The sequence below is a fragment of the Odocoileus virginianus genome, chromosome 27 (assembly GCF_023699985.2).
Source record: "Odocoileus virginianus isolate 20LAN1187 ecotype Illinois chromosome 27, Ovbor_1.2, whole genome shotgun sequence".
Taxonomy (NCBI): Eukaryota; Metazoa; Chordata; class Mammalia; order Artiodactyla; family Cervidae; genus Odocoileus; species Odocoileus virginianus.
This window is the reverse complement of record NC_069700.1, coordinates 25083139-25105618: the sequence shown is the minus strand read 5'-3', so window position 1 is coordinate 25105618 and position 22480 is coordinate 25083139. Positions and strand designations below refer to the sequence as shown.

General features: G+C 41.5%; 1 protein-coding gene across 5 annotated transcripts in view; it reads left to right on the top strand.

The window, feature by feature from the left end:
• The window catches only part of RUNX2 (RUNX family transcription factor 2), a 250764-nt gene that overhangs the window by 11269 nt on the left and 217015 nt on the right, over positions 1-22480 (top strand). For all 5 annotated transcript variants that reach the window (XM_070456355.1, XM_070456354.1, XM_020884875.2 and 2 more), the window contains exon 3: positions 4260-4364. In XM_070456355.1, the coding sequence (XP_070312456.1) occupies positions 4260-4364 (105 nt within the window). The remainder of the gene's footprint in view (positions 1-4259; positions 4365-22480) is intronic.

Sequence of the window (22480 nt, the reverse complement as noted above, 5' to 3'; positions counted from 1 at the left end):
AGAAACTATGGCAAAGTGATAGTGTGCTTTGTAAACCTTCAACATATTTATTTAAGAAACTTCAAAGAGAAACAAAGGGTGTGCACTGTTTTACTATATTGGCTTTCTGAGTTTTGGCTGGTTTCCCAAATAGCAATTTTTATATTTAAAAAAAAAAAAGACAGACTTAACTGCTTGCAGACTTTTCACGCATGGAAGATGAAGAAAGCTTCTTTTGATGAAGTGTAATTATGTCCAAACAGAGCTGACCCCCTCCCCCTATATTTCTTATGATCTTAACTGAAGAAAGTAGGATTTTTCCTTTGAAGCAGCCGGGACTTGGTGGAGGATCTGAAATGCCACAGTCTGCTGCCAGAGGCAGGATGGAGAAATTGGTCCAGACTTGTCTTCGAGACTTAGATTGGGGGTGGGGGGAGTGAGTGGAGAGAGAAAGAAAAATTGATGTATCACTAATAATAGATTTTTAAATCAGGGCATTAATATTATATGAAAGGAAACAGTAATATCAAGCTGAAATGAAGAGGGAAAAAGGACAGAGAATACTGATGAGATACTACTCTTTTGAAAAAAAAAATGGGTCAGTTCTTCAGTGGCAGGAAACCCTTTAACCTGCCTGTGTACCTGACCTGCTTTCTAACAGCCCCTTTCCAGCTTCCTCTTTGATTTTCACACTTCTATATTTCTCTCAAGTTTTTAAGTCTGGGTCAACAAGATGCTGCCATTGTATTTGCTGCCCAGCTATTTACATTTTCTATTTTCAGTAGCATTAAAAAATGAAAAAACAGCAAGTTCCTCAAATGCTACATTTTTTCATCGGTAGAAAGATACACTCTCAGGAATTAAAAAAACAGTTTTCAATTTATAAAGCAGTCACGTTGCTACTTACTCTGGCATTATGGGTTATCCGAGGACCACAGCTTTTGGAAGTGTTTTGGAATACGAGTAGAGCATTGGTGAAACTTGGATTCAGTGGAGAGTGGCTTACATTTTTCAATTGTCTTTTCTCTTTTTCTCCTTTATATTTCAAGCAAAGTATTGAAAGTGACTCTGGTCTTTAAATTTTCTTGGTGTGCTTCCTCACTTTTGACATGAAGCGAGTTGCTTTTAATTTACAAGCACTTCTACACACCTGTAGTGTGTAGAGCATGGTACTTTGTCAATTCCGGATACAATCTGTGCCTATAGTCTTAACTTTCCCCACTATTTCTGACAGCCCCTCGGGCCAGGTTGGAACTGTCTTTCAATGACAGGTCCTATGTGTATCTCAGAAAATATATGACTTGAGGACATATTGCAGAACTAGTTCCTAGATGAAGCTAAGGATGCTGCAGTTAGTTGTCTAATGAGTGTTAGCTCCCTAAGTAAGAGCCTGCATTTTTTATCACTTATGGAGAGTAGTAAACAATGGGATTTGGAAAATTTTTTTAAATTTAAGGGAGTAAGTCATGAATACTCATATAAACATTTGACTTCAGAAATGTATCACTGTTTATAGGGACAAGAGCAAATGACCTAGTTGGGTGATAGTTTCTGGAACCATTAGGTTCATATTGCTTCTGAAGGGGCAGTGAGAAGTGGGAGGAACCTCCTTGGCTTTTGTTTTAGTTGTTAAAGTACATCTTGATTCTTAGGATTTGATTTTAGAAGACTTCAGTCACACTTTCATATTGGTTTCCTTTCTCTCAGACCCAACTTTTTAAAATGAAGTCTTTATAGAAAATCAGTTCTGTTGTGAATATTGGATGGTGAATTTTATATTTCACCTTCCTTTGTTCCTGTGTGAGGTGTTTCTATGAATTGTGGAGAAGCATCAATGCATTTTAATATCCAGAGTACATTGTGAAAGTCTCAAACAGCAATATTCTCAGAAATGGTTTAGGTAGATTCATTGGCACTGTCTCTTGTGGTTATTAAGAATCATTAAGGACAATTGAGATGTGTACATCCTTGATTTATGAAGATTCGTGCCATGGATGACAACTGTCTTCTAAGCACCACTCTTGAAGCACTGTTAGAAACACAGTCCTGGCTCATAAGCCATTGATCCAACCCAGAATGGATCTTTTTTTTTTGTTTTTTAATGGCTTAATGCAAATTGAGTTTCAATCTAGGAGTTCAGCCTGTTCACTCCTCCAGATCTTCCCATTGTTTTAAGGTCCTAATCTGGATCCAGTGGCTTCCTAACTCAACTTTCTAATCTCCATTTCTGTAGACTTTCAGTTTTCTGTGAGTAGTTCAGACTCCTGGCTGCCTTATTCTTCTGGTTAGTCTTAACGTTTATAATAAATCCTCTGTTCCCTAACCAGATAATTAAATTTCTTAAATCCATGTAACATTCAGTATATCATGGATGAAATACAGAATATCAGTGACACTTTAAAGATAGATGATTTCATCATTCTGGCTGACATACTTCATTAGTAGATTTCTATTTGTTTCTTGGTCTGATAGAGCTGTTTGGGACACATGTAGCAATAAATTACCTATTAGTGTCTAAAAATGTTCTCTAACAAAGTCGAAAAGAAGAGCATTAATTTTAGGGTCTGGAAGACTTGGTTTCAGATCCTGATTTTTTTCCACTTATTAGTTGTGTGGTTAAATTAGTAAGATTCTCTGAGCTTCAGTTTCCTTATTTGTGAAATGAGGGTGATAAACCTGAGTGGGTAGGATTAAATGAGATAATGTGTATGACGTGACTGGTACTTCAGAGGTTTCTAATCAATATTCACTTTCCTCACATTTCCCTCCCCCTGCCTTTCTCTCTTTCCTTCCCCCACTCCACCTTCTTGGCCACAGGGTAGCCAAAGAGACTTAAAACTATATATGCCTAGTAACAAATGATATGTGTCTTAAACATATTTTAGGAACTTACATGGTCTGGGTTGAAAAGAAAACCCATTCACTAGACTTGACAGCCAAAGACCTGTTCTACATTAAGCCTCCTCTACAACCTGTTCCATATTAAGCTTTGAAAAGATTGCATTAAACTGTGTTGCTACATATTGTTTAAGATTTGTGTTTTGATTTCATACTCTCTGCTTTCAGTAAAGGGAAAAACAGTCTTTGACCAAAAACAAAAAAAAAAAAAACAAAGCAAAAGGAAAGGAGCTTTTCAAAGCTCCGTCCCAGGAGCAGGCGAAATGAATTCTCTGGCCTGAGATTGCTGAATGTTTTATTGAGTCACTGCTTCACGCCCACCTTTTCCTGTCTTGTAACAGTTTGCAGTTTTGACTATCTGACATGACTAACCGTCGCAAATCTAACTGATTACAACTGTCAGTGACTCTGGGTAGCAGTCTGGTATCTTCTGGAGAAAGCAAACAGCCAGATCTGCACCCAAACTTCTCCCCATCATTTTTGCCACCCTTCCCCCTTCCACCCCCCCCCAACCCACCCCCGCCTTCATCACCTTTTTTTAGCTCATTAATTTGAAACATCAAATGTACTTTTTCAGTGAAGCACACCCTCTGCTGAAAGCAAGCGTTCATATTTACATTGGGAGATGTCATGTACATTTAGCCAAAAATAAGTTACTGTCAGGGAGTCATTTCAAGATTGCTCTTAGACGAGGAGGTATGTTAGGGAAGGGGTGGGCAGGGAGGGGAGAAACTTTGTTCCAGTAATGATGAAATCATCATACCACAGGCACATTAAGGCCAGGACGGGAGACACTGGCTCCTGTTAAAATGATTCCCATAAGAATCTTACTCTTTCATCTTCTCATTGTAGTGCAGTTAAGCAAATGAAATGCTAAAGCCATGTGAAGTCAATAGCATAATCAACAGTGATTTAGTATTGTTCTCTCACGGGGTCACGACCTAATCCTAAATAAAGACTTCTAAAATTGTCTGCTTGGATGTGTTCCTGATGTTGTAGAAAAACTGAAAGCAGAGAGAACCCTCTTCAAGTGGTCCAGAGTTTTTGTTTCTATTAGAGCTCTTGCTACTGAGTAACTCTTTTTTGAAGTTGGAGCCTCCTTGTCCAAGACTGCCATGAAGATGAGGACTTTTGTGCTCATGATCTTAGTGACTCCCTAAAATGGCCATCAGAGGGTTTCTCATTAGAATAAGGAGTCTTGACCCTTGTTCATGTTTGGTTACTTCTTCAAAGATGCTTAAATGCAATGTAGACATTCAGTTCAGTTCAGTCGCTCAGTTGTGTCCGACTCTTTGCGACCCTATGAAGACATTAGTACTGCCATCTTATCATCAATACTGTCTTTTTATATTCACTGTGGATTTTCCTTTTTCTATCTGCAGGCAAGAGTTTCACCTTGACCATAACCGTCTTCACAAATCCTCCCCAAGTAGCCACGTATCACAGAGCTATTAAAGTCACAGTGGATGGACCCCGGGAACCCAGAAGTAAGTGCTTGCCTTCCTATTGGAAATGGGAATAGAGTTTGTGGAGACCCTGTGAGGAATTTATCCAAGATAAGTTAGTGCTACTTTCACGTGAAGAGTTTCTTTGCCAAGTTTGCTATCTGAATGTATTTTTACGAGGGGCAATTAGATCTTCACAGTTAGTGGAAAATCAAATTACACTTTTCACCTTTGCCTCAAAATTGCTAAGCCCAACATAACTTTGTGAATTTCCGTTACTCTAAGTTTTTTTGCTAAAAAATTCTGCTCATCCACTGGACACAATAGATGAGGCAGAACAGCCCCACGAGAGCTGAGGAAGAAAACAATAAACTGAAAAGTCCTGAGCTTAGTCAAAAAGCTTTTGCGTGTGTTTCCCATGGTCTAAGAATGTGTTTTAACTTTTTAACTCGCCCACTCAATTCCCTTTATAGAGAGCACACTGCTTAATTACAAAGAATTTATTTGCAAATGATAACTTGCTTGATTGTTACAACACTGTTGTTTGCTCATGTTCTAGTAATTGCCATAGGTAGTTTCTTTAGCAGATAGAGTCAAGCCAGATTTAAATCCACCTTGGTTTATTTGTCTCCTGGGACATCTGGAAGGTTGAACTAGCATCATTTGAAGGCCGTGCCCATCATCCATTTGGGCTAATATCATTTTCCTCTTAAATCTAAATTAAAACAAGTTTACTCCCCCCTCCGCCCCTAAAACTGATTTGAACATACTTACCAGAGCCTAATTTAAATATGTTTAAGGATTAAAGATTATTTAATATATACAACCTTAAAAATTCCGTGCCAATGGAAACATCATACAGAACTCTGCCTTTGATGAGTGAATCCATTGGAGATGTAGCCTTTGTGTTTTGAGAGTTTAATTTGGCTTGTGGTGGAGGGACAGCTGGCAGAAATCTTTGTTATATAATGATACACCTGCCAAGACAATGGCATAGCTCTTCTGCCCCTAAAATTGAGAGCAAAGGGCTGGTGAAGTTTTGCCTCCCCTCTGCCCCTGGGGCCGCTTGTCCTTGAGCGATGGGAAGATGTATTACCTTCCGCTCCTCTCGCCACTGTCTCTTCTCACGAAGGCTGACTGCTTGCCCAAACTAGGGAGGTTTCCTGCCTGAAAAGTCAGTCTTTGAGGTTTTTCTTTTCTCCTCCTTTCATGTGTATGCCGTTCTTCTAGGTTTCCCAACACTGGGAGTGCTGGCTCTGTCCGCTCAGGTTAAGAGTGTCCTGTTAGGCGGTGGCCACACACAGGTCTCTGGTTGCCCCGTCTCTGGTGCTCAGGGCCAGCGATCATGCAGTGCAGGTGAATGGATCAGCATAGGGCTCTCTGGCCTGATTTCGGATTTTTGCCTGACTTTTCTGGACTGCTGTCCATCTGGAATGATGGCTTAAGATTTGAAGACATCTAGCATTTTATCTGATTAGCCCCCTAGTTCCTGAAAAGGCAGGGGCATCCCTCTTAATAATGTACCAAGCAGGATGGTAGTCTTCTCACGTTTAACACGACTAATACTTATCTTGTAAAGATGTTTCCTGCTGATCTCAGCTGCTTTTCTCAGTTCTTGGAAAAACCATCATTGTGTGTGTGTGTGTATGTGTCTCTGTCTCTGTGTATATCTCCAGATGCTCACACGTTGATGCTCAGACATGATGGTTGGGAGAGGAAGCCGGGGAAGGCGAGTGCTGCCTCATTCTGAAAGTCGTGACAGAAGAAGGAGGTAGAATAGCTTTGGGAGAGTCACTTCTCTTTCAAGCAAGGGTAGTATCACCTCATTCCCAGGAGGCCGTTGGCAGAATTAACAGTTGCTAGGCCCAGTCCCTGTGAAGACAGAGAAGTGCTCTGAAAGCAGTGAGAGTTAGGGATAGAGCAGACAGTACGCATGTGACCTGGGTTTAGGCTTGATGCTGCTGAAGGTGCTGGGGAGAAGCAGATATAGAAATCGAGTGGTGGACCACTGCCCTAGATCTGCTCACAAACCAAAAATATCTGTGGGAGTGTGATGTCATTTCTCTGACATCACAGGGTGACTGGCCAAACTCAGTGTCTGGCTGTGTCTGGTATCAGTAACATTTTAATCCTACAACCTGTATTCTCAGCACGGGGTTATTTCCTTCTGCTCTGCTCTTGGCCTTCTGAGCATTGAATGTTGTAAGTAAAACCCTCTTCTCAATATTGTTCTTTAGTTTTGAGACTCCCCGGTGTGGAAAATGCCCAGGATTTTCAATTTCCTTCAACTGTGAGTTGAAGGCTTTTAATTGATAGGTGTGTATATAATGTTAAATGAAGAATCCTCTAGAACATGGGTTGGCAGACTCTTTTTTGTAACATGCCAGGTAGGAAATGATTTCAACTCTCTGGGTCAAATGATATCTGCCACAGGGACTCACCTCTACCAGTGTAGCTCAAAAGCAGCCTTCACCAATACATAAACAAAGGGTAGTGGCTGCATATCAATAAAGCTTTATTTACAAAAATAGATGGAGAGGGGGTCAGATTTGGCACACAAGTTGTGGTTTGCCGACCACTGTTCTAGACTTCTTCAAAGTGGCTCATTGTCTCAACCATTAACAGAGAAGAGCTTTAGGAAAAGGCTTTCCTGAAGGGAGAAAAAAAAAAAGACAGTGAATGCAGTTGTTTTAGAATCGTCTCCCACAAAATTTTAATTCTGTAAGTAATGGTTGTCATTGAAAGAGTGTACATCTGTTTATTACTGCAAAAGTTTGAAGGGATTGAGTATTTTACTCTCTTGATACCTGTTAATGGAATTTCACTCCTTCTTCAGAAGATCACAGTATAATTGGAAAAGGCTACTTCCGGCAGATGAGCTGTTTGAACAAGGACAGGTTCCGGGTTAACTGGTTGGGTCTTTACTCAGCAACAGGACAGTGATTAAGGGTGTGGGCTTTTGTATCAGGCTGTCTGGATTGAAAGCCCAGGACACCACCGTTCACCAGTTGTGTGGTGGTAGGCAAGTTACCTAAGTTCTCTTGGCCTCAGTTAAAGTGAGAAAAATAATTAATAATATAGTGAGAAGACTAATAATAGTATCTTCCTCATCCGTTGCTGCAAAGATGGTAAGTGAGGTCATGTATCTAAAATGCACAGCCCAGGGACTGTCGGGTAGTAAGTGCTCAGTAAGCATGAGCTGTTATTACATCAGTTTCAGCGTCAGAAGTTTGCTGTAGTTTTTGCTTAGAGTACACTTCCAGGAAATAGATACCATCTAGCTTCTGTTCTCTCGGGTAATATTTTTTTCTTTTCTTGCAGATGGCTTTACTAATTTCTGCTCATTAGTAAATGACACTAATAAGTATTATAAATTGTGCCGGAGCAGGTATTCATGCTGCCTGGGGACAGCTGGGCAGAACTGATGATGAACAGTTTGTTCACAGCAAAGTCCAAGAGAGGATGCTAGGGCACTGATGCCGTCCTCGGAGGCCCCGCTTATCAGCCCATCTGCCAAGGCTTGCTTTTCAATCAAAAAATCAGAAAGGTTTCATCCTTCTATGTTTTCTGTCTCTGGCAGCTGAACGGGTACTGTCACATCACAAACAACTCCTTCTCTTAATATACACATCTGGCGCTGGCAGTTGGACGAACTTCATAAGAGCACATGATCATCACTCATTACAAGATTAAAAAGTACCCCATGGCATCATTGATGTTTTTTAACTTTGATCTTTTGCAGTTGTGATTCATCTCAGTTATAAAACTTCCCTTTAAAGGAACACAGCCGATGACTTATTAGAACCTTCATCTTAAGTAGCATAAACATGAGAATGGTACACATCTTTACGAAATGTCATTTATTTTCTCTGCCAGCTTATCAGTTTAAGACATGACATCATACTTAAGATCCCAAATTTGTCAGCCTTGTGTTTAGGCAAGGCATGTTGACCTTCTGTTGGCAAGTTAGCTCTGAAGAGGTACTGCCGTATGTTCGCCAGCAGAAGTCAGTGGAGCAGCAGCAGCTACAGTAATGCATTTGGATGCCTAACTCTTTCAAACATCAGTTTCTATTAGGATCTTTTGTTTCACGTATGCAGTCGGTTCCAACTGCAGTCCTGTTGAAAGAACTTCTCCAGTAAGATGAAATCTTGCTCAGCGGTGTCATATTCTACTGTTGTGGTTCTGAGTTAAGGAGGGAGACTGATGGAAGGGTATTATTGGCTGTGCAGAGGATGGAAAAAGTAAATCACCTTACACAGTCAGAAGCCTTTTTATTCTTTTGCTGCTCTGTCAGTTATCTATTGCTAAATAACAAACCATCCCCAAACACAGTGGCTTAAAATAGCAACCAGGGAATTCCCTGGTGGTTCAGTGGTTAGCACTCCATGCCTCTACTGCAGGAAGCCCAGGTTTGATCCCTGGTCAAGGAACTAAGATCCCCAAAGCTTCCTGGTACAGAATAAAGTAAAAAAAATAAAAAAAAAAAATAAAGACCAAAAACAAAAGAGAAAGAAACAGCCACCAGTTTATTATTTCTCACAACTCTGTGAGTTGACTGGGGTTCATCTGGATGGGTTTTCTATGGTCTTTCTTGCAGTAAGATGGCAGCTGATGCTGGAACATGCATGATGGTCTCAGTCCCTTGCCTGATGCCTTCATGGGGTGACTGGAAGGTTGGGCTCGGCAGGAAGGAGGCGACAGCTGGTTCCAGAGCCTCACCCTCTCCAAGTGACCTTTTCTAGTGGAGCCTGACTTCCTATGTGGCAGCTCAGGGTTCCCTTGGGTGCAAAAGTGGGAACTTTCAGGCCTTTGTAAGGCTTCTGAAGGCTCAGAATTGGAGTAGAGTCACTTCTTACATATTCTATTGGTTAAAACAAGGTACAGGTGCAGCCTGACCTTGAGGGGAAAAATCTTACAAAGATGAATGATGGGGATGGTGGTTCACTGGACCACCAATGTCACCTACTTCTCCGTAAGTGCTTATATCGGAAATGTCATTGCTGCCACAGGAGAAATAATTTTTTGAGGTACCATTTCCTGAAAGGTCTTCTGACTTTTTATTCTGGAAGACATCTAAAGTTCTGCGAGGTGACCCCAAGTTCCACTGCTAGTAGCTTCACTCTGAATTAGACCAGTTTGATAATTACTGGATGAATATAGGGTGGGTGATACCTTGTGGTGCTTGGTATCAGCAGGTCAATAGCAAGTCAGGCCAGATCAGTCCTCTTATGGGAGAAGAATATTAGATATTTGAACATAAAGAGGTTATTTGCCTTGGTTGGCAGCTGGGTAAATCTGTAGCTAAAGTATCTTATGGGTCCTCAAATGAACAAGCCTGGTGGTTTTATACTCTCTATCACTCAGCTTTGCAAATTCTCCCTTGCCAGTACACCTGCAAATCTGTTACCTAATGCACATGAATGGGTTTCTAAGAGCTTCTGGGTGCTGTGCCCCAGGGAAGTAAATCATAGTTACTCTCCAGGAGAGACCAAAGCCATCATCTGTATCTTTGCTACTGGGACACTTTTGGTCAGTGCTGGCCACCTACCAGTCCTGAGCTGGTGTGAGAAGGGGAAAGCCCTGCCTTTTCTTTCCCACGATCTGGCTCCTTTCCTGTAGGCTTGGAGCACATGCCTGCAGCCCTGCTCTGCTCAACTCCTTTTGTGACTTCAGTCAGGCTAGCACTTCGATGATGGAGAAGCTTTCTGGGTATGCAGGGTACCATGTGTGTTTCAGGGCTGTCTCAGCACTCGGCTTCACCAGCTTGTCAGGCTTGCGTCCTGCAGCCAAACTGTTTTCTTTTCCTGCTTGCTTCTTGTCACCTGTGCCCAGTTCATTGCACATTTTTAATTCTTTGGAGAACATTTTATTATTCTACATTCTTGTGCACTTCTGATTGCAGAGGTTTTACTTTATAAGCTGAACAGTTAAGGTAGACTTAAATAAGTGATCTGGGCCCTGAAGCATCTCATTTTTCTCCCATGCTGTTCCACCCAGTTCTTCAAAAAAAAATTTTTTTAATGAATATTGAATATTTCCATAAAGACTATTTTTGTTCCAGTTTAAAATATTGTTGTTGTTCACTGTTCTTTAGTCACTCAGTGGTGTCTGACTCTTTGTGACCCTGTGGACTGCCGCATGCCAGGCTTTCTTGTCCTTCACCATCTTCCAGATTTTGTTCAAACTCATGTCCGTTGAGTCAGTGATGCCATCCAACTATCTCATCCTCTGTTGCCCCCTTCTCCTTCTGTCAATGTTTTCCAGCATCAGGGTCTTTTCCAAAGAGTCTACTGTTCACATCAGGTGACTGAAGTACTGGAGTTTCAGCTTCAGCATCAGTTCTTCCAATGAATGTTCGGTTTAAAATTTTTGTCCACACCCTGCAGCATGTGGGGTCTTACTTCCCTGATCGGGGGTCAAAAGCATACCCCCTGCATTGGAAGGTCAAGTCTTAACCACTGGACCGCCAGGCCAGTCCCTCCATCCAGTTCTCCAGCCCCAGAAAGGGTGGCAAGAATCGTGGTCTTGACATTCTCTATTCCTCATTGCAGATGGTGTCAGTGCAGCTGGCTTTTATCCTCCACTGCTCTTCACCCTGGTTGGGTGTAGGAATAGACTTTTAATGGAGCCTGGCCCATGATCTTTGCTTATTTATCAGTGGTGGATGCTGATATAGAGCTTGGTCAGATGTGAAAAAGGATGGGGAACATGTAAAGTGTGTTGGATGAAGGGACAGCAAAGTTGTTTTAAAGCTGTTTGATTTGTCTGGACACAGTTTGTGTGTTCAAATTCTTGCTATCTGTGAAGACAATTTGAGAAATGCTTGATAAGCCTCGTACCACACCCCTGATGCCACAGGCCTGAATTTTACTCTCTGGTTGGAAGTGTTAGTAAAAAAAAAAAAAAAAACCCTTAACTTTTTTTTTTTAATGGGAAAACAATTTTTTTTTAATCGAATGAAAGATTCTTTAAATTCTATAGGGCTTTACAATTTTTAAACATTTCACACGCATGATATTTTTTAAAGATTTTTTTAAAAATGTGGACTGTGGGACCACTTTTTAAAGTCTTTATTGCATTTGTTACACTATTACTTCTGTTTTATGCTTTGATATTTTGGCCACCAGGCATATAGGATCTTAGCTCCCCAACCAGGGATTGAACCCACACCCCCTGCGTTGGAAGGTGAAGTCTTAACCACGGGACCACCAGGGAAGTCCCTACACATGGCTTTTTATTGTCCCATAATTGCCTCTTTTATTCCCCCCTTACTCCTGCGTGGCCCGTCCCCCCTTCCTTCTTTCCACTGGTCACCACGAGTTTGTTTTGTATATCTGTAAGTCTGCTGCTTTTTTGTTTTATTCACTAGTCTGTTGTATTTTTTAGATTCCACATAAAAATGATATCACATAGTCTCTGTCTTTCTGTGTCTGACTGACTTCATGTAGCATAATGCCCTCCAAGCCCCATGTTACTGCAAAAACGCCCTCCACTTCTTGGCTTGCAGACTTCCTGTGGTTCTTCCCTGTCTCTGAAGTGCTCAAGGGGTGGCAGTCAGGGGTCCAGGCCACGTTTTGATATTTACAAGGCAGCAACCACAAGCAGCAGTTTGATGGTCATAAATATGCATCCTTTGGTCACTAAGATCCAAACCATCATTGACCACCTTTGACTTAAGAGAATAATCACAGTTTAATAAAACTGTTCCCTTTCCCCTTTTCCTTAAAGAGGATGGTGAGGGAGTCAAATCGCTGGTGGAAGTTAAGTCTGGTGGTTGGTGGAATGTACTCTTGAGAGGAGCAGTTTTAAATCTCTTGCAGTACTTTTTTTTTTTCTGTTGACTGACTGTCAGGAGCTGGGAAGATGGCCAAGAAGGAAATGACACATCGAGAGGCATTTTGTGTTGTGCAATATTCTGTGGAACTGATGCAAGGCTATATGGCCTGTTTACACATTCCTTCGCTCGCAGACAGCATGGCAGTAATTGAATTCAGCAGCACATGGCATGCTGCAGCAAGGAGCCGGGCCTTCACATCCTTTCATGGCAAATTATCGCAGCCGTTCAAACACGCGCATGTTCCTCCTTTGCACTCTCCCCTGGCTTCTTTCTCAGTTCTGAATGTGCTTTCTTACTGTATGGGACGTGTGTTCACAAGCAGCGTGGCTTTCCCAGGTAGAGGTCCCTGTCCACAGACACAGTTCCCATTGATATATTTACTTCTCACTAAATATAGCAAGCAGCATGGCAGGATTTCAAGCTATATGTGCTCTCAGAACACACCGACTGGACCCAAGTGTGTTACCGGTTTATATCTCACTGGAAGTCAGAAGTCATTCATTCTTGAAACAGTTCTAGGAACTTGAGAGAGAGAGAAAAAATATTTTTTTGGCTTTATTTTATAAAAAATAAATTTTCCTTCCCCAGAGAAAGAATTTCCAGTAGATCACCGAACTACTTCTATTTTGCTTGTACTATAGCATTTGCTTCAGGAAGGGCTGGACCAGAGGAAAATAGGAAATACTTAAGAATAACAGAGAAAAAAGATTCATTATGTTGCTCTTCATATTCATACTTGTCCCTACCTAGCATGCTATAGGATACCTTTATGATGTCAGCTAACATCATAGTCTTGTCATAGACCTGTCTTTGGTCTTCATATAAAATCTCTGAAGTTTTTATTTAGGCAAGCGTGGAAAATAATTGCTCACTTATTGAGAAACTCTTGGAAATTAAGGCAATTCATAAAAAATACATAAATTGACAGTATTAATTCAAGGTCATATGCAGAAGGCTGTATTTGGGATGTGGTGCTTAAGTATTAATAGCAAAGGAAGAGTTCTCTGTTCCTCTCAAAATTTCTCTGCTGCTGTGAACTGGTGGACTCTGCTTGCAGACGAAAGTACTTCATTAAAATTCAGGATTATGGCTTATATCCAGACTCCTCTAAGAAAGGTAACTCAGATTTAAACTCATATTAAGATAAAAATAAGTCATCTCGAATCCTTTATTGGGAGGTGGCTTGGGAAGATGAAGGGAGAATGATCAACGAAGTCCTTGTACTAAACGTAAACACAGAGTCAGGTGAGTAGGCCGGGCCTTTTCTGGCCTTGAAGGCGGTCATTGCCAAGGTTAAGTGTTGCAGTTTTGCTGCAGGTCAGCCATAGCAGGGTGGATTCCTGATGTCAGGTCTGCTGTAGGATTCTATAATCTCATGGTGTGAAGTTTTGGTTTTTTTATTTCCATATTTACCCCCTTTGCAAATATTTCCCTTTTATAGAGTAGTTCTCATCTAGTTTTATTCTAGATACATGCTGATTTTTTCCTCTTCTGGTTAGCAAATTATCATTCAATCTCTGTTCTTTGAATTATCATTATTACTATTTTAATGTGTATATTTGTCTCAGTGAAATTCATTATAATCTCTGTCCACCTCAGATAATAGAAGAACCTTACTATACTTTTTTTTAAAAAGATAATTTTTATTGGAGTATTGTTGCTTAATCAGTTTCTGCTGTACCGCAAAGTGAATCAGTGAAGTGAAGTATTAGGACTGTAGCCCGCCAGGCTCCTCTGTCCATGGGAGTCTCCAGGCAAGAATACTGGAGTGGGTTGCCATTCCCTTCTCCAGGGGATCTTCCCGACCCAGGGACTGAACCCAGATCTCCTTCAGTGCAAGCAGATTCTTTACCATCTGAGCCACTAGGGGAGAGATAGAATCAAGCTTATGGTTACTAAAGGGGAAGGGGAAGAGGAAGGGATAAATTAGGAGTTTGGGATTAGCTTATGCACGCTACTATATATAAAATAGACTAAACAGCAAGGACTGACTATATAGCACAGGGAACTATATTCAATGTCTTTTAATAACCTATAATGGAAAAGAATCTGAAAAAGAATAGATATTGATCTATCTATCTATCTATCTGTTACACATAGATCTATATTATATATATCTATACCTATTATATATTTATAGATCTATATCTATTACACATATATATAGAAATATAATATAATATATCTATATAAAACTGTATTAATGTCTAATATATCTATTGCATTTTATATATATATATATATTCTTTTTCAGATTCTTTTCCATTATGCATTATTGCGAGACATTGAGTATAGTTCCCTCTGCTATACAGTAGGTCCTTGTTGTTTGATCTATTTTATATGTCGTAGTGTGCACAAGTTAACCCCAGACTCGTCCCTTTCCCCTTCGGTAACCGTAAGTTTGATTCCATCTCTGCTCATGCTGTTGTCTGATATTTTTATCTTTGTTTTATGCTTCCTGAATTAGTCATCATCAATATTTAACCTGTTTATTTCATATTTACCTGTATGTTTATCAGTTTATTTGCTCACCATTCCTTCCTACACGTGGGTCCTTCCTTCTGGATTTAGTTTTCTTGATGTATGTTCTTTAGTAGTTCTTTCAGTGAGAACCTGTTCGGGGTAGATGCAGTTTTTGTTCCTGAAAATGTCAGCAGTTGCGGCCACTGGCTGCCAGTGTGGTGTGTTGTGAGAGGCACCCCATTGGAGAGTCCAACTGCTCAGGGGGCTGGGGAGCCACACTCCCGGCCATTCTTTGGACTGACACTTTGAGCCGGTCATGATCAAACTAGTGGAATAGCTTAAGGGAATGGAATCCAGGACTTCCATGGATGATGGATGAGGGAAAGGGGGATGCTCTGAAAAGTCCAGGGCCAGTGAGTGGAGGGGTGGTGGAAAAAAAATGTTCCCGCAGACAGAGGGGGAGAAGATAAAGGAAGGGGTATTTAGGGAGAGGAAACTCAGCTTCCAGCTTCACTTTTTCCTCATGGTCAGGCCCTATGGTGCTTTGTAACTTTCTATCCAAGTTTATGGTAACATGCTCTGTCATTGCACTTGACTCTGAGGTTGTCTGGCTGCTCATTGAACAACCAGAACAGCGCTTCTTAGATGTTGTATCCACACGTTTTTCTGTCATTTTACTGAGAGTACAGGATTCAGAACCAAAAGATGCTTCATTTACCAAAAGGTGGTAAATCAGCCATTAAATGAAGCAGGGGAGAAAACAGATGTGAGGACTAGAGGGGCATGGTTTAAGAGAGCTGGGTTCACACTCTTGGGTAGAACTCTCTGTAGGCAAAGAGGACAGCGGGCCTCCAGTGCTGGCTCTGTGCAACTCTCATCGAAGTGGCTGGTGGGGAGGAGGTCAGCTGATACTCAAGCAAGCTGGTGCTTTCCGCCTTTCCATGAACCCTCGCGCTCTATATGCACCCTGTGTGACATGCATCTTCTCGTCCCTTACCTTCTTGATGTTAATTCTCACGAGCTACAACTTGTGTGACAATACTAGAGTGTATTTTGCTAGGCAAAACTCAGGGTGATTTAACCTGGACTCTATGCCTTCTTAGGGTTGGCCCTGAAAATTATTCGTAGAAAAATATGAGCCCTTTAGAGAGATTATGAAGGTACTGAAACACTGTTATACCGGAAGTGAAGAGAAATATAGATGTGTTAAAAAAAAAAGAGTGATTGTGAAGTCTAGGTTACTAATTCTAGAGCTTTGGTTTCTGTTTCATCTCCTCACCATTCACTTTATTCTACAAAAACAAGTTACAGTGTTTTTTGCTCCATGAGGGCTGTTTCAGAGCAGCGTAATGGGGAATTCATCTGTAGGTATAGTTTGTGTTGACGATGTGGATTCAGTTATGGTTGAGGGAGTGGGAGGACTTGAAAAGTCCTCTTCTGAGATCTCAATGCCATCTTAGTGACCCTAGGCAAATCCCTACACTTCTCTGCAGTTCAGTTTCTTCATCCTTTCAGTGGAAATAGACATGAAGACAACTTCTGAGTAGCTGGGAGTAACTTGCAAGAAATGATCATAAACTACTTGGCACACATGAAGGGCAACTTAAATACCAAATAGTAATTATATAGCGCCTTTCTGTCAAGGAGTTCCAAGGCTTAGACATTACCTCACTGGTTCTCCTTATATCCCTTTGAGGAATACATTATGCCTTTTACAGGTGGGTAAACTGAGGCATGGGCACTTGAAAACTCATTTGCTGCATGTCGGTCTACAAGTCAGCAGATGATTTATGGAGGTGGGCAAGGAGCCCAGGTCTCTTCCTGTTCGGTTATTCACTGCTCAGACTCCCTGATGCTTTGTCATTAAAGTTGTGGAGCTCCTGGTATCGTGCCCAGGATATTCTTGATTGATGTTCTGAAATAGTGTTACCTGAGAGGCAAGCCTGGTGATGTGGCAGCCTTGCTATATAGTAAAAAAGTCCCAAGGTATAGCCTCATACACAGAAGATATATATATGTGAATCTGTGTGTGTGTGTTTGTAGTCAATATGTATGTTTGTGAAATGAATCTTGAATTCATTAAGATGAAAGTTCACCAGAGCTGAAAACATCGAATTCTGTGAGATGAACACAAATTTTGTAGGTTAACCCTCAGAAGAATCTCATTTTGAATATCACCAAAATAAAGCTCATTAACCTTAAAAAAAAAAAAAAAAAGGCCTTCCCTGGTGGATCAGATGGTAAAGAATCTGCCTGTAATGCAGGAGACCTGGGTTCTATTCCTGGGTCAGGAAGATCCCCTGGAGAAGGGAATAGCTACCTACTCCAGTATTCTTGCCTGGAGAATTCCATAGACAGAGGAGCCTGGTGGATTACAGTCTGTGGGGTTACAAAGAGTCAGGCACGACTTAGTGACTAACACACAAACACACAACCTTAAAAAAAAAAATCACTCAACTAGAAAATACAGACAAGGCCTTGGAGGAAAAGTTAGAGAATGAAAATTAATCTAAAGAAGAAAATTTTAAAAATGTCCATAATCCCATCTCCAAAGATTTCCACTGCCAACGATAGCCTGAATATTAATAAATAATAATCATCACTCATTAAATTTCATAGAAATTAAATGCTAGTGCTTCTGTAAAGGGATCAGCCATACAGACATAGCACCAGAAAGATGATGGAATGCTACAAGAGGTGTGAGTGTGTTGACCTGAAAGGAGAGAGAATTATTGGAAATGAGATTAATTACTTTAAGGAGCAGGAGCAAGATGATGGGACTGACCACAGTTTCCAGTTTTTCAATGTCTTGGAAGAGGCAGCAGCTTTCTCTCTGTTGGGGGTCTGTGGTCCTGGTTTTGCCTGAATGATTGACTAGATGGACATGAGAAGGACACCTTCCTCCCACCACCCTGTCTCACCACTACATATACCACCCCTCAAATACTACCCCCATTTGTAACAGCTGACAGAGCCTTTTAAATGATGATTAGAGATGTTTGTTCCTTCCGGTTTTATTGAGATATAATGGACGCCCAGCACTGAATGCCTATAAGGTGTACAGTGTGATGGTTTGACTTACCTATGTTGTGAAATGATTACTTGCAATAAGTTTAGTCAACACCCATTATCTCTTGTTGTTACTGTTCAGCTCCTCAGTCCAGTCCAACTCTTTGCGACTCCCTGATCTGCAGCACGCCAGGCTTCCCTGTCCTTCACCATCTCCTGGAGCTTGCTCAAACTCATGTCCATTGAGTCGGCGATGCCATCCAACCATCTCATCCTCTGTCGTCCCCTTCTCCTTCTGCCTTCAATCTTTCCCAGCATCAGGGTCTTTTCCAATTAAAAACTGAAGAAATAGAAAAACGTTTTTCCTTGTGATGAGATCTCTTAGGCTTTACTCTCTCAACCCCTTTCATAGATCACATATAACGATGTTAATTATATCACTCATGTATGCTACATCCTTAGTATGTATTTTTCTGATAACTGGATGTCTCTACCTTTGTAAAACATTTTTTCCCCCAATTTTTTAAAGAGAGCTTGGGAATAGGCTGTCTTATTTAATTTACTTTTTTTTTTTTTTGACTGCCCCTACACGATCTTAGTTCCCTGACAAGGGATTGAACCCACATCCCCTGCATTGGAAGCGTAGAGTCTTAACCATTGGACTGACAGGGAAGTCCCCTGGAAGTCCCCTTTTGACTATCGTCATGCAATCCCCCTCCCCCCAGATATATTTTAAAATGTAAATATTTCCAGCAGTGGAGATATTGATTCCTTCAAAAATCAAATGTGTACCATTAGCCAGGTTCCAGGCATACAAAGTGGAGCAGACGTGACCCCAACTTTGAGGAGCCCCCAGTCTATGGGCCAGACAGACAAGAAATGGGCAAATGAACTTTTATCTGTAATTGCATCTAACTGCAAGTTGTAACAGTTCGGTAAAGGGAACTGATCTAGTAATAAAGAAGGATCGGGAGCCTATTCTCAAGTGTTCTGGAAAGGACACAGTCTCAGAGCAGATACGTGAGGGTGAAACACAGCCAGCTCTAGGAAGAGTGGAGAAGAGGCTTCAAGGCGAAGGGTGCCGGAGATTCTTTTCTGAGTTAAGACTTTTGAGGACAGAACCTTCATAGATGTTATCAGTAAAGCATAGCATATTTTAAGCCATTTTTCGGTTAACAACTTGGTTTAAATAAGCGCATCCGATTAGGTAGATACTCATTGTGTAACAGGATCGTTTGGGGAAGGTGGGTTGAGAAAGCCCATGAAGAGCTCTGGTGAGGAAGAAAGAGTGGGAGTAAACACTGGTTCCCAAAGAACACGTTTTCTTTAAAGAAGGAACTGTAGGAGCAGGTTTGCACCAAAAAGAACCCAAACAAAGCAGTAGGTTTCCTATTCGGTACATCCTGTGGGTGTGTGTAATGCACAAAAGTCCTGGGCTTTTGGAGACGGCGAGAAGCAATTCCAAAGGTGAGCTGTGTTTCAAAACATAAGAGCAACATGGAAAACTTAAGAATGTTTAGCGAAAAGCATTGATGATGATTAAAGGATTGTAAAATTGAACCTATAAGGATAAGTTGAAAGACTTGGGATTATTTAGCTTCAAGAAGAGCAGACTAAAAAATGACTTAATAACAGACTTCGAAATTATGAGGAGTTATTAAGCTGTGTATGGTGACCAGCTGTTTTGTTTCTGGCATAGAGACAGCGTAGGTTTTCACTGCAGCATAATAGATTTAGGATAGATTTAAAGAAGAACTTCTGGACTCTAAGAATTGTTAAATAGGACAGGTCACTGAAGGCTGAGGATTTTGACTGGAGGGCTTCTCCTTCAAATCGCTTCCCTTTTCGTGATTCTCTGTGTGTTTATCAAGTGCAACAAAGTGCCACCTTTCTGCTTTTAAAGTCAAAGTCATGATTTCTGTTTCCCATTATAATTCTGAGGCTCAGAGTCACAGAGGTTTGTAGACATAAATGATGAGGGTAATTTGTCTTGCTTCAATGGCCATTAGAATCTTTAATTGAGAAAAATATGACAAAAAAGAGGAACAGACCTGCCACATGGCAAAAAAAAATTGTTCTTGATAATCACAAGAGATGCATGATTAAGAATTTGGGGCCGCGTGAGGGTGAGATCGTTTTATCCTTAGAAAAACTCAGGTTTATTTGACTTGTGTATGCCAGATTCAGAAGGTAAAGTTCTAGGAAGTCGACTCATTTTCCTCTGTTCCCTCCCTACTGGGAGAAGTTAAAAACATTTCCAGGTGACCCCGAAGTTCATATAACCTGTAGCTCAAGAGACGCAATCCAAAAATCACCCTCAAGGAAGAAGGAAGGAGAGGGGAAATAGGCAGGATTTATTTCTGAAAACAGAAACCTTCATGCATTTAAAAGCTGGCAGAGCAGGGGAGAAGTCGAGCAGAGCGAATCTGAGAAGGGCTGACTGTGTACGCTGTTGCTTTCCATGGTGGAGCTTGGGGCTGCAAGGAAGCCAAGAGTCCCGCTTCCTGGGTTCAGCTTTCTCAAGAAAGCCAAGTGTCAGGGTTTTCATTTTAAAATTTATTTCTGAATCCACTCTTTCACTGATTAAATACCTGTCTGAGCAACTTTTGTAATAATAAATTAGCCCACCTGCAGATGGTTGGCTTCAAGCACTGATGCAACGGCAAAAAACACACACACAGTGTTCTCAGACGGGTTCTTTGTTTTGAGCTAAGTGGATGTAATTTTCTCTAAAGGAAAAGAAATAATCAAAGAGACCAGAGAAACAGACTTTGAGACAGGTGACGCGACTGGGAAGGTTAGGTGGGTGTGGTGCTAAGCTAGAGGGAAGGAAAAATACTCAGAAAACATATTTTTCTTTCCTCCCAAAATAACTTGCGCTCCTTGGTTCATTAAGTACTTTTAGACCCTTGAACCACTACACTTGACCTTTCCAAGGCATTGCTGCCCATTGGAGAGCCACCCACAGCCCGTGGTTGGGTCAGAAGTCACAACCCATTTCCTTTTACTGGCCTCTTTTCTTCCTTGTCCGTGATATTTTCTTAGTGGCTTTGGCACTTTGGGACTTGATTGAGTTATTTTTGTGATTTCTACATTTGGGTGTCCCTCACGCCCTGATCATTTATTTTCAAAACCCTATTCTAAGGGTTCTTAAAACCTACAGCTGTCTTTTCCATAGGAAAAGGAGACCTAAAGGGGGTCAGTGGCCCTTCTTTTCTGCTCTCGAAGCCAAGAGATGGATAGTGGGAAGGAAAAGCAAGTGACAAGAGGTTTGGTTTACTCCTATTGTGAAAAAGAGTGCTCTTCTGAATCCTTCTTTGTTAGGGGAAAAGTCTCTTCATTATACATATGTGGGCAGTGGAAGGGCATTTGTTCTTTATTTTCTGTGATACTTTTGAAATACTGTGAACTGGGGCTGACTATATTTCCCCAGGGATGAAGCTGTGAAACTGATTGTGTTGGTTTAGCTGAAGCAGCAGAAGACCCATTGGTGTGTCCACAGAAACTACATGGTTATCTGTCCTTTTGTGAGTTCCTTTCTTCCCTGAGGACTTGACTTAACACTTGTGAAGCAGCCTCCCCTTCCTTTAGGAAGCTGTGACAGAGACAGAGTGAGAGCTTTCAGTGGTCAGCGCTTCGTAGAAAGTTGGACACACTGCCATGATCATGTCTGAAACACAACCAAGAAGGACAGAGGTTTCTGTAACAGTCCTAAGATGGTAAGAGGGCAAAAGTGGATGATTTGGATAGAGTGTCAGTGGAAGGTCTGGTGCTTTGCTCACTTCTTGGGCTGGGGGTGGGGGTCCCACATGGGTGTCTCCTTGGGTATTTTTAGAACCCTACATTGCTGGCACAGATCGGACATAGCAAGGGAATTTGCTAGGACCAGGGATACAGGAGTTTTAGGATTCTGTAATTAAGAAAGCATAGACGGACCAAAATGCAGGATATATACTGGTTTTAGGATTTACAGAGTATATTTTAGGCACCCCCCAACCCCCCGCTTGCTGCATGTGGGCTCTTAGTACCCAGACGTGATTGAACCTGTGCCCCCTGTAATGGAAGCACAGAGTCTTAACCAAAGGACTGCCAGGGAAGTCCTGTGGCCCCCTTTTACTCTATGCTGCGTTGACTGTATATACTGTGAGCTCTGAGGCCACAGTTCCTGGGTGGAGCCGAGTAGCTGGAAAAACCCAAATAGGACATGTGCCTTTCCTCTCTGCTCTCATCCAGTCCGTCTTGGAGATTTCCTGGGGATTCGGTTTGACTGTAGTGGGTCTGCCACATATTGGCCCAGTGCTGGCATGTGAACAGAAGTTAGTACTAGAATAGGACGTGATGTAGCTGCACCAGCCATCCTTTTTTTTTTTGCTGCGGGTCCACCTTCTACCATCAGCGACAGCTCAGGAGAAGCTCTTATGTGGTGGGGACTCACCACTTCTGCATTCTCTTTTGTTGGGGGGACTGAAATAGAATAGAAATTTGCAACGGAATTGGAAGAAATCTGACACTGAAAGATGAGGTGTCGCTTTTGCAGCATGAGATTTGTGGCACACACTGACCAGAGGAAGGAAATCTGATGATCTAGATAGATGCCTCTGGTTGTTACCACTTTTGCTGTGTGCCTCTCGGCTAGGCACTCAACAGGATGAGCCAAATACATCGATAAATAAAAACTTTTATGGGGGGTGGGGGAGAGCCTTGAGTTTGAAGGAATATGTGGCATTTCTGGCTCATTTATATACGTCTCCTTTCATTCTTTTTGAAAAGGTAATAAACTGCACCAAAATATATTGGAAGCCAACTTTTTTGCTGCTACAAAGAGTTTCTGAAGGCAAACTAGAGG